The sequence below is a fragment of the Silurus meridionalis genome, chromosome 6 (genome assembly GCF_014805685.1).
Source record: "Silurus meridionalis isolate SWU-2019-XX chromosome 6, ASM1480568v1, whole genome shotgun sequence".
NCBI lineage: Eukaryota > Metazoa > Chordata > Actinopteri > Siluriformes > Siluridae > Silurus > Silurus meridionalis.
In genome coordinates this window covers 18,474,427-18,486,505 of record NC_060889.1, presented here as the reverse complement: position 1 = coordinate 18,486,505, position 12,079 = coordinate 18,474,427, and the positions used below count along the sequence as shown (strand labels likewise).

The 12,079-nt window shown below is 36.0% G+C and overlaps 1 protein-coding gene across 1 annotated transcript in view; it reads right to left on the bottom strand.

The window, feature by feature from the left end:
- pcxb (pyruvate carboxylase b) overlaps positions 1-11,823 on the bottom strand; it is a 193,881-nt gene extending 182,058 nt beyond the window's left edge. Inside the window, exons 1-6 of the mRNA XM_046850993.1 lie at positions 11,585-11,823; positions 5,762-5,904; positions 5,436-5,620; positions 1,719-1,884; positions 1,486-1,631; positions 991-1,108 (exon numbers count right to left, since the gene is read on the bottom strand). Coding sequence (XP_046706949.1) covers positions 991-1,108; positions 1,486-1,631; positions 1,719-1,884; positions 5,436-5,620; positions 5,762-5,903 — 757 coding nt within the window. The 5' untranslated portion in view covers position 5,904; positions 11,585-11,823. The remainder of the gene's footprint in view (positions 1-990; positions 1,109-1,485; positions 1,632-1,718; positions 1,885-5,435; positions 5,621-5,761; positions 5,905-11,584) is intronic.
- Between the last annotated feature and the right edge of the window lie 256 nt (positions 11,824-12,079).

Genomic DNA, 12,079 nt, shown 5'->3' with positions numbered 1-12,079 from the left:
GAGAAAATGATTAAACGGGTCATAGTAGCAAAGGAAACCACTTCCTGATAATGACACAAGGAGTAATCAGGTTTATCCAATGAAGCAAGAGTCATGAGTCTTGGCCATAAACTGTCTTGCATGATATGGAAAGCCGCAGCATCCATGTGGGACCGTTCACAGGAATGAAATGTGAGTCATAAGTGCAAAAGCTTCAAGCAGAAGTAGAGTATCTGGATAAATCAGGAGCTTTAAAAGGTGAGGCTAGTCACAGCAGTAGAAGTGTGTCAGGATCAGGCAGCAGCATCCCATCAGGCAGCTAAGTACCATTAAAATCATCTCGAACTCATGTTGCCATGAAAATGCTAAACATAACCGTTAAATTCTCAGCAGGCACCAAAAACTACAAGCGCAAAGCCAGAGTTCAATACTGCTTCCATAACATGACAAAAGCAACTGTGTTTTAATAATAGACAAAATGTTCCCTTGGATAGAAAAGTGTAACAACAGAACAAGATCACTTTATGTAATAACAGAGGGCCAATGATGTATGATGCTTATTAAACTAAATGCTAACAGCCAGTAATCTATAAACACAAATATTCAAACAATTTTCCCTTATTCTTAGAGCCTCCCCATTTAAATAAGTGCTCAGTAGTCCCCTAAATATTTATCGCATCCACAATAACATTTAGCCCAGCTTCATGTCCTTCAGCCGGGTTTGGTGGAGAGGAGTCACTGACACTGTGTGTCCTTGTTCTATCACGCATAGTGCACTGCCATTGAAACACTGCTGTTCTCCTCTAACAAGCTATATTCACATTTAAATGTATAATATCAAGTAAGGGCCCAGCGCCAGAGGAACAAATCATGCTTAATGAGTGAAAATGCTCCCACATAATGGCTTGAATATGCCAGAGTCAAGCTAATAAATCATAGTAAGAGGAATTCACACACACACACACACACACACACACACACACACACACACACAAACACACGCTCTCTCACCTAGAATTTGCACCTCGATGTGGCGTGGTTTCTCAATGAACTTCTCAACAAACAGAGCTCCATTTCCAAAAGCAGCCAAAGCCTCAGAGTATGCCCTCTGATAATTCTCCTCCAACTCCTGCAAAACCATTCATTTAAAAAAAGTACATTTGATTTAAACCTGGACATGGTGTGGAGTAAATCGTTAAATAAAATAAAGTACTTTTTCGATTTTCCCTAAAGTATTTCATTTTCTTGCAGGTGTATCTATGATATTAATATTGCTTAAATTATTCATATATGGTTTTATATTTGTTATCACTTGCTCAGATGCTTGTTATAAGTTATGAATAAATTATTATACAGCGTTATGGCGTGTAAGGGGAATTAGTAGACAACCATACGTTAGAGAGAACAATATCATTATCGTTTAATAATAAAGGAAAACATTTTATATTCTGGTGAATAGCCAGCAGATTTATTCACAAATGTGAATATAAAAGAAAATACACAAACCTCATACTCCTTGACCACACGCATGCCACGGCCACCTCCCCCATAGGCTGCTTTGAAAATGATGGGAAAGCCATAGGTCTTAGCAAATTCCTGAGCATCTTGTAGGGAGGTTATTGGTGCATTTGTCCCTGGGACCACTGGAACACCTACACATATATAAACAAGGATATTATTGTTGTGTTCGGGACATATAGGAGGAAGAATGTTATATTTCCTTAGGGAAAACACCATACCAGCTTGGATGGCTATAGCACGAGCCTCTACTTTATCCCCCATTTTGCGTACCACTTCTGGACTGGGGCCAATGAATCGAACCTCTGAGTCCTCACAGGCCTGAGCAAAATCGGACCGCTCTGACAAGAACCCATATCCAGGATGGATGGCATCAACATTATTCTCCTGCGAAAGAAAGGACAAATATAAAGGGAGAGACCAATAAGAAAAATAAAAGGTTTTAAAAATGTAAATAAGAAGACAGAGAAAAAAAAGGAAATAGCTTGAAAGGTAGATATGCGTCAGCACTCATTAGTCTGAAAGCATGCAACGAAAATACTACATTTATTAAAATTCCAATCAGGGGGTAATTGGAAGCCAGCCTTCCTCTGTTGGCTGAGTGTGTGTGCTCCCCATGATAATGGATTAGCAGGAAGAAGCCCACTAAATCACTCTCACAAAATAAGGTTTGAAAAAAAAATCTACATGGGTCTAGGTGTTCATGTGTGCAAGCAAGGCAGTTTATTATTATAGTCATAGATAAGCACCTGGTCTGACATATGAGCTGTCTACTGTAAAAATTACCCAGAAACCACTCAAGGCTCAATTGAAGTTTGAAGGCATAGCTTTTATTTTTTTTCATTAACCTCTGCTTTAAATGATTGCCATTTAACCATAGTATCTCCATACTAAAATTATAGAAGAAAAAAACTCTTTGCAAAAGAAACCACAAAACAAAAGATTATTTCCAAAGCTAGAACATTATTCACCTGCTGCCACAAAAGTCTCTTTGTCTCTTAATAAAGCAAAGCCTGATCCTTGTGTTCATTTAAATAGCACTGGCATTCAATTTAATTGACTCGAGTCATCACATCCTGAACTCAATTAACAGACAATTCTCAAGGTACACACACTATAAAGCAAAACTTTGCACACCAGTCAGAATGTAGGATTAGTTAAACAGTTCATGTGGTTGCTATGGAAGAGCTGAAATATGAGGAAGAATGTAGCGGAGGAGAAGAAAGAGCATGAAAGGCATTCATATATAAATATGGCATATGGCATGACAGTGAGGGACACTAAGCAAAGAGCACAGCTCTGTTCTCTAAAACTGCAATGTAGCCAATTTACTGCTAGCTAGTGTGACACTGGAATGTGGTAAGCTCCTGCCTTTCTTGGAGTAATAATGTGTTTTTAGCTGACTGAACATAAAAATATACACACTACACCCAATTGTTAGTTATGAGTTCCTTTTCTGTATATTGGTTTGCTTCACTCACATGGCGGTGAGGTTAAAACCTAATAGTCTCCTTGGCTACTGGTTTGGCTAGTGCCTGCTAGCTTGCCAGTGACCTTGCATACTATTATGTTTATTCAATATAATAGTCAGGATAATGTTAGCAACCAAGAAAAAAGTGTAGTAATAAGAGGTTGAGCCACCATACGCTGTAAAGAGCTTCAGCCCACCTTGGCTTAGATTTATAGGAATGAACACTATGGTACGCTGTTAAATGTGTCACGCAAGAAATTTTCTTTTTTTTAGTCAAGAATTTGTCATTCAGGAAGCAAATTCTTTCTTTTTTAATAATATTTCTATTGCATACAGGGAGCTTTATATTTACTTAGATGGAATATACCATATAGTATTATGTAATATATAAATATACTGCATAATCAAATTATGCAGTGTGCAGTACATACAGTATAGTTGATTTATATTTTCTATATATCTTGTTCTCCTCAACTCTCCATCATCTCCTGTTTTACTACACAGGGAAAACTTCCCTTGGCTTTTTGATCGATCACCCGCAATCTTCATGTGGATGCGCATTAAATTTCCACGTTTTCTAAGAGAAAGAGTAATCTATTATCGGTAATCTATTGGATGATGTTTCTCTTTGGTTCAAAGCATTCTCTTTTATATTTTTCCCCTTGGTATTTATAAAGCATTTGAGAAGTTTTGATTGTAATTTGATATTCATTAAAAAATAGTTACTTAGCTATTTAAGGTTCATATGGTAGTTAAGTGCTGTCTATTTGGTTGGAAATCTTTTGAGCATAGAGTAAGCCAACATTTGCAAATTGAGCTGTCAGAATGTAAATTTTTAACAGTTTCAATAAGAAAAAAAAAATTATTTAGTGAATGTATTTTTTATAAAGGTAATGAAAATCTCATTCACATTTTGGTCCATATGGAGTGCTGTGTGAAGAGTTTTCAAATATTTTACATTTAAAACGCAAAAAATATGAGGCAAATGCATGACTGTGGACTGACAGGATTCATTTATTGCACCTAATAAGGTCAAATGCACGCTGAGTTTGATTACAGAGACAACACACACAATTGCACTGTCACTGATGAGGGAGAAATAAACCTTAACAAAATAATGAAGAATATTATTGACCACTAGATCATTGTGGTACAATGTACACTGGAGGAATTGCTCTATGTGGATTTATAGGTCCATATGGGTCTATATAGCACAGCTTGCTTTAATCAGTGACATCTTTATTTAAAAGCAGAGTCAAGCTATTTTGTTATTTCAGATAATGTAATTATCCCTGACAAAATGTTTCTTCTGTCCTCTTTAGCTTTTATTAACACTTCGCCAGAGCATTTCTCTGTATGGAAGTGGAAGGTATATGACAGGAATCCATATGAGCAGTAAAATCTTGCACAGAGAAGGCCTGTAAAGCCATCACATTAGAGTCCTGGCAGAGCAAAGTACGCTTAGCAGGAGGTGCTTCTCACATCTCCTGCTGCTTTTATAGATCAATGCATTTTTAGTTTTATTATTACAGTTTTGGAAAATTGGAGAACTGATTTCAGAAAATGTGCTGTAGCTTTCAGATCAGCTTTGCCTTTTGTGACAGAGAAAATGGTAGTAATCGGAAACGTAAACACAGAGATAAACAAGCAATAAGAAAAGGCTTACAGACAAGGAATCTTCCTGAGGCATTCTCATACACAATATTAGCAGCAACAGACAAATGTTGTGGCCCATTCTGAGGTGATGAAGCATATGCAGTGTTCGTGGAAAATGGAATGCCCAAGGCTGCTGTTTGTATGGTCTTACCAAATAGAAGGGATATAAAGCATTTACTTCAAATAGCCCTTCGTAAAGGTCATTGCTGAAAGGACCCACTGATGGGCATTTCACGCCTAAGAATCAGCTGCAGCAGCCTAATGTTTTTATCTCAAGTCCTTTAAGTTCAAGAACAAGACATTAACTTTACTTAAAAGAAACAGCTATAAGAGGTGAGGTAACAATATAGCGGTATTTCATTGATAATATGAAATAAGCAATAAGCAACCTACCATTTGTTATTACAACCTACCTACAACTGGTAGGTGGCTTATTTGCTTTGTCTGCCTTTATAAATAAGTCTTCTTTAAAATGGATCATGTGAACTGTAATTGGTGAAATATTATGGAGTCAGTATAGGATTAATAACTTAAAATTTGTTCTTTAAACCCCTAAATTTAGGTTTGGGGCAAATGTGGCAATATTACATCCCCGACTCATACAGTAACTTTAAGTACATATCTTTCTTAATATTTTCACTGTAGCCATTGAATAAAAGGAAAAGTGGCTGACACTGGATATTAATTAAAGGAAGAAAGAACACTGCCTTTGTCTTGATATTCTGACAGGCTGTTGCATTTAAATAATAGAATAGAATAATACAGTCACAATCACATTAGAATGGACCGCAGTCAGAAACATCTGCCTGACCTTTGCCACTTTGATGATGTCAGGTATGTGAAGGTATGCAGCAACAGGGGGCAGCCCTTTGCCAATCAGGTATGCCTCATCTGCTTTCTGTCTGTGCATCTGGCCTGTGTCCTGCTCAGAGTACACAGCCACCGTCCGGATCCCCAGCTCCGTACATGCTCGGAATACACGGATTGCTATCTCACCTGCACACAAAAGGGAAAACTCAGACAATAAGAAAATAAAAACAAGAAGCAAGACTTTTAATTACTATTCCATCAAAATAAATAGTAAATAAGAATGAAGCATAATAAACTTTCACACTCTGGCATGAACAGTAGCCTCACCTCTGTTGGCAACCAGGACCTTTTTAATTGGCCGGTATTCAAGGTTTTTAGGTGAGGTGTGGGCAGAGCGGGATAGCAAGTATGCTCTCCGGATAGAAAGCATGCCCAAGCCATGCTTCACCACTCCCAAATACAAGACCATCCTAAAAGAGAGAAAGAGAGAGAAAAAGAAAGAGAGAGAGAGAGAGAGAGAGAGAGAGAGAGTGTGTAGATAAGACCAGATTGTCTATTTCAGAAACATCCTTTAAACAGACAGAATATAAAACTAAATGATGTGAGAGATGGGTCATGGTCCATAGAGGTACATAGGACAAAGGCAATATTGAACAATATTACTGAACAATATTACTTACATAAATGCTCAAGACTGAACTAATGACCCACACGGTTTTATGACAACATTTAAGTGGTGCAATATTCTCCCATTTTCTACAACATTGTTTAGATTATCCACCATTACAGTCTTTATTGCCTCAGCATGCAGACTTCTGTTTGTGTGTGTGGCTGCTGCCATCTTATGGATATAGTTAGTACTACAAAAATAGTATTTTTTTAATGGTAAGCAAATTATCTACACATAAATTTAAAGATGTATTTTGGTAATAAAGCATTTTGAATCACACCTAATGTTGAATCTCTCCAAGTAACTTGTTTAAGACATATAGTAGGATTATTGAAGCTACAGGTAACAAACACATTGTAACGAATCTCAGTGGTTTGTATTCACAAGACTTCCAGTTTTACTTATGGCACACATATACACCATAACCAGCTCAGCAACTCTGGTAGCCAAGAAAAGCACTGTGATCTTGTATAAATCCTTATATGTACAAAAAAAAAAGATCAGTCTCAACATTTCTGGCTAGTATATGTCTTGGGCAATTTATATATAGAACATGGGGGTAAATTTACATTAAAACACTATCCAGTGTTGCACAGACAAAGACTGATGTTTCCTTGCAAGAGATATCGCTGGATTAATCATTAGAGTTGTGGGTTTTTTGTTTTTTGTTGTTGTAGTTTTATGTTTCTTTTTGTTAATTTACATTGTCTGTTCCAGCAGCTTGGTCCTGAAGGAAACATTGTTTTGTTTCACTGTGTATTGCAATGACAATAAAGCTGACTTAACTGGAAATGTCTGTACAAATAAACCTGAATTCATTAAATTGTCTGTTTTATAATATTCAGATTTTGCTTGGATTCCAGATATGTAAATAAAAGACAAAAAAAACCCAAAAATATCTGTGGCAGTATGTAAAGTATAGTGTTGTTATTATTTTAAAATCAACTTGAATAATAAAACCTTTACTCAAAAATTGACAGCTTCTATATAATGTATATACAATATAATTTAGTTTTTATTTTATAAAATACATTTTGCATTAATTACCTAAAAATTATCTAAACCACATTAAAAACATTAAATAAATAAATAAATAAATAAATAAATAAATAAATAAATAAATAAGAAGAGTCTCTGTGGGTTAATTTTTGTTTTGATCACGTGCCTATGCCTTGTATATGACAGTGTACTGGAGGATTTTAAAGTGATACATTGTGCTTAAGTGCAGCATTTACCAAGTCAGACATGCGTTCACATGTACAAGCACAAACGTCAAGACCTGCCTGAGCACGCTGCCTTCCTTTTCACTTCACACATACTGTAATGTGGCTAAGTCATGTTTCAGCACAGTCAAAGTGGATTTATCAGTGCATTTATAATTGCTGTGCTTAATGATAAGAAAAAGGGGATTCAACTCAAAAACTGCAGTTTGTTTTTTCCTGCATATCAAATATAAAATGTAGTCAAAGTAATCCAAGGTTTATGGAACAGTTTTCTAATATTATTATTTTTCACACATTCTGTAATTTTTCAGAAATTGCCCTAATAGGTGTGATGTGCTTCAATTTCAAAAGCTACTGTATTGTGGATTCAAGGGAAAAGTATGTACCTGCTGGTCAATCCAAAGCCACTCCCATGCAGACATTTTGCAGAAACTAAACAAAAGTTTCAGATAATGTTCACATCTAATATCAAGGTAGGCAAAAATGTACTTTTTGAACTGTTTGAAAACCAAACTACATCCAGTTAGCATCTGATTTGTAGGTGGAAACACCTTGCTAGGAGAGGACAAAGAAGAGTTGCCAGACATGTTTAAACTGACAGGTTAACAAGGCTTCTCAAACAACTCAAGTCAACACTTTTTTCACAACCGGTGAGCAAAAAAATCTTAAGCATGCACATAATTCTCAACCTCAAAGATCATTCATTTTTCCCTAGTCTGTTTGCTGTGATCACATGCTGACACTTGACATATATCTGCTTGTCTACATGCACTACACTGCAACCACATGATTGAATAATAGCAGAAATGAGCAGAAGTGCAAGTGTAAAACAATGGGGGAAATATTTATGTTCCTGGTTTAAGCAGTAAAAATTGTTTATGGCAGACAGCAACACTAGCAGGCATAGCTTGGGGAACTGTTGATTAGCATTTCTCATGCATTCACATTGCTGATACAGACTCGAATTTCGTTTCACTGGCAGCCATGTGACCATTAAAACAATGTCCAATTTAATAATACTGGGTATTTTCATCCCTGCTGATACAATCTGGAAAACTGCATAGAATTTAACAGCTTAAGCTTCAAAAGTAAGTCCTGCATGTTACACTGAGTGACCTTGTAACTTTTTGTCAGAATGGCTTTGGGTTGGAATTGTAAGCATTTCTACTGCCAAAACCTAGAAAAACAGTTCAGTTACGTGCAGGTTTGGTAGCCGCTAAATGTTAACACAAACATAACTGATAGGCCTCGCACACAGTTTATCGCAGTTTACGAAATCGTCTGTATACTTAATTCAGAGGATGACGTACACCACGTGCATTTTAAATCAATGTCTATGAGGTATCTTTAAATAGACCGGATTATCTCAGGGTGTCTGAGTGTAGCGATCAATGAAAGTTCAGCAAACAAAGCTAGCATGTCAGTGATTAATACAGAAGAATACACTGTCAATCAGTCTTTATCTTTGCAACACATGAATTCAAGCATAATCACTACACTAAAGAATTAGGTAATAGATATGAGGTGTAATCTATGCTAATTCTTTGAAGTAACTGTGTCGATTGCTTTACAAGGTTTTACAGCAGAATGAGTTTTATTTAAATAATTAAGTGAGAGAATCGAGTTATTTTAAGCTCAAAAGTGCACCTAAATTGTTTGTCATGTGGGCTTGTAATATGTGAGCAGTTAAAACTTACTCTTCCATTATCTCCCCAAAATATACACAACCATTCCTCCTTACAGGTCAATTTCTGGCTCATTCTCACCTACACACTTTCCAAGGGGGTTAAAAAGTAGTCCAAATACCTTGCACCTTGTCCACAGTTAACACACCCAAGGACATTACGACTTTAAACTTTACAACTTTAATCCTTCTTTGTTAGTCAATGAGACCTTTTGCAAGTCAGCACTCATCCCTGCACTCTTGTAGGTAAAATAAAGCCAGTTATCATCCCACATTCCACTGTGGAGTAAAAAGTCATAAATAAATACGAGGCATGTGGTTTACTAGACCTGGTGTTTTTAAACATAACCTTTGAAATGTTGATTAAAGAGTGACAATGGGGGAAAAAAAACCTAGGGTTAGAGTTAGGGTTACTAATAAACCCCTATATGTGATGTTAATTTATATTAATCAGAGGACTGATCTTGTAGATTTATTAGTGGGGATTAATTCCAGTCTAGGACTGAAATTAATCCCCACTAATAAATCTACAAGATTTTCACTATATACACTGAAGTTTTTTTAACAGGTTACAGGTTTTTCCAAACATTTGTATCTTATTTGTACAAGTTCTAGACTTTCTAAATGAAACAGGAGAAATGTTTCATTCAAATGACACTTGAGGATGATTTTACAATAGACACAACTTATCATTGTCTGTATCATCTGCATCTATTTGCATCAGTCTAAAATTCAGTCTTTTTTCCACATTGATATTATTTCACAGATGGTTTCTAATATCCTGCTCTTAGCCACTTTCCATTTGACTTGCTATTGCTTCCATCTTCTTCTTTTTAATTGCATGCTGTGGCTCTGTGTCATCAGTGTGGTAAATACAGCTCCATTAGAGCCTATAAGAAGTCACCCAAGCAGTTTGTGTGAAATAACAGAGTGTCAACATGGACAGCTGGGATAGCTGTCGAATAACAAGCAGAGCAGGTTTTTTTTTTTAACATTTAACATTTCAAGTTAAAAGTCAATTATAGGAACACAACTAATAATCCAAGAATAAAGTTTTAAAGTGATGTTCACTTTGTTAGAAAATTGCCTGTACAAATAAATGGTTTACACTTTCCTGTTTGTGTGTTAGTCTATGGCATTGCTTTCCATTTAAGAAGATTTCCATGATTGTACGTGGAAAACAGTCATGTGTTTGGCTGTAATAAATAGTGCAGCAAAAACCGGGGCAGGAACTTTGTACATGCTCACAGCATTGTTCTTGTTAAGTGGCAATTTGCCAATTATTCATGTCAAAATATTGCTGCATGGTTTTGGTTTTGTTAATGTATTGTTAAGTTCTAGTCTGACAATGAACCATTGGTGTGTATTTGTATACATTTATATATTTTTTACAACTATACTAACTTTATATTATCAAGTAAGTAAAACAAAAACAAAACCGTTAATTTAAATTTTTTTTCCAGGACAAAGTGAAATACTACAGAATCTTTTTTTTGTAAATATGTCAGTAAAAAAAAAAATAAAGCAGCATATTATGTAAAAGACCATTTTGCATGCAAAAAAAAAATTAAATAATAATAATAATGAAGGCTGCTGGGTTTTGTATGCAAAAACAAGACAACAGCTAAAGTCTACACAAAAACAGTGGCTGGTTCTGCAAGATGCTCAGCATAACTTACCAGCTAAATGTCTTACAAAGCTGAACAATTTGAAGGTGAAAATGAATGTTAGTCACAACAAATATTGATTTTGTTTAATTTGTTCCTGTTTACTCCATATGCATTTATTATAGAACTTTGAGACTTGTGTCTCATATAAATATTAATCAAAACCAACATGAACTCTGTACACTGTGTTTTTTTAAGTAGTTTTATCAGGGTGTACTAATGATGCAACAGTTAAACTGTCATTCTGCCAAGCTATGCCAGTAGTTTATTGCATTTTAGTGAATATTTATTTGCAAAGGTGTGTCTTCTTTGAGCATAATAAAAAAAGTGGCGTAAGTTTACATTGACAACACTCTATAATCACAACAGTATGACTTAAACTGCACGTGGCACAAGACACAACTGATATGTGCATCCGAGGGACTAACATCTAACTACTGAGTTCATATTGCTTAAACCTTAAGGCTGTATGCCAAACAAACACAGCAACATCAAAGGTCCTGCAGCAATCTACGTGCATGCATTCGTGCACACACTTACACACACACACACACATACACACACACACAACAGTAAGTGTGTCTCTCTCTAAAACATGCACATTCACAGTAAACATGCACAAACACAGGTTCACACTGAAATGTACATATTAATAACAGACAATGAAAATATGCAGTTCAGCATTGTCACATCTGCAAGTTCAGTGCAAACACACTCACACATCAACTCAAAGTTAATAAAACACACTCACTCATCAACTCAAAGTTAATAAAACACACTCACACATCAACTCAAAGTTAATAAAAACGAAAGGTGAAAACATTTACATGTAACGCACAAGCACCTAAATGTATTAACTTACCAGTCTGGACACATTCAGAGATAAGTCTATGACTGAACACTCACCTGAATTCACCAGCAGTGAACAGCTGTTTTTTAGGTCACAAACAGACAAATGAGGCAGAAAGTAACACCTTGGTCTTGATATCGTCTGATTCAATAAGAAGAGGTGTGTGAAACACAGGTGAAGCTTCTATTTGCACAGAGCACATATATACACTCATGCACACACTGTCAGAGGTAATGTCAGCAGACAGTGAACCAGACTGTCAGGCCTTGTTCTTTTAGGAGTACAATGTTCAGCCCTCTCTCTCTCTCCTTTCATCCTGAGGCTGCTTATTATGCAACACAAGCATGCCCCTGTTCATATCAGCCAATCACAGCCAGGCTGACATAAAGTGCAAAGAGCGGCAGGATTTAAAGAGAGAGAGTGAATGTGGCAGCAGTAGAATTCTATAGGCCAGTGTGGGGGAAAGAATGAAACAACATTTTTAATAGATTAGATTAGATTAGATTAGATTAGATTAGATTAGATTAGATTAGATTAGATTAGATACAACT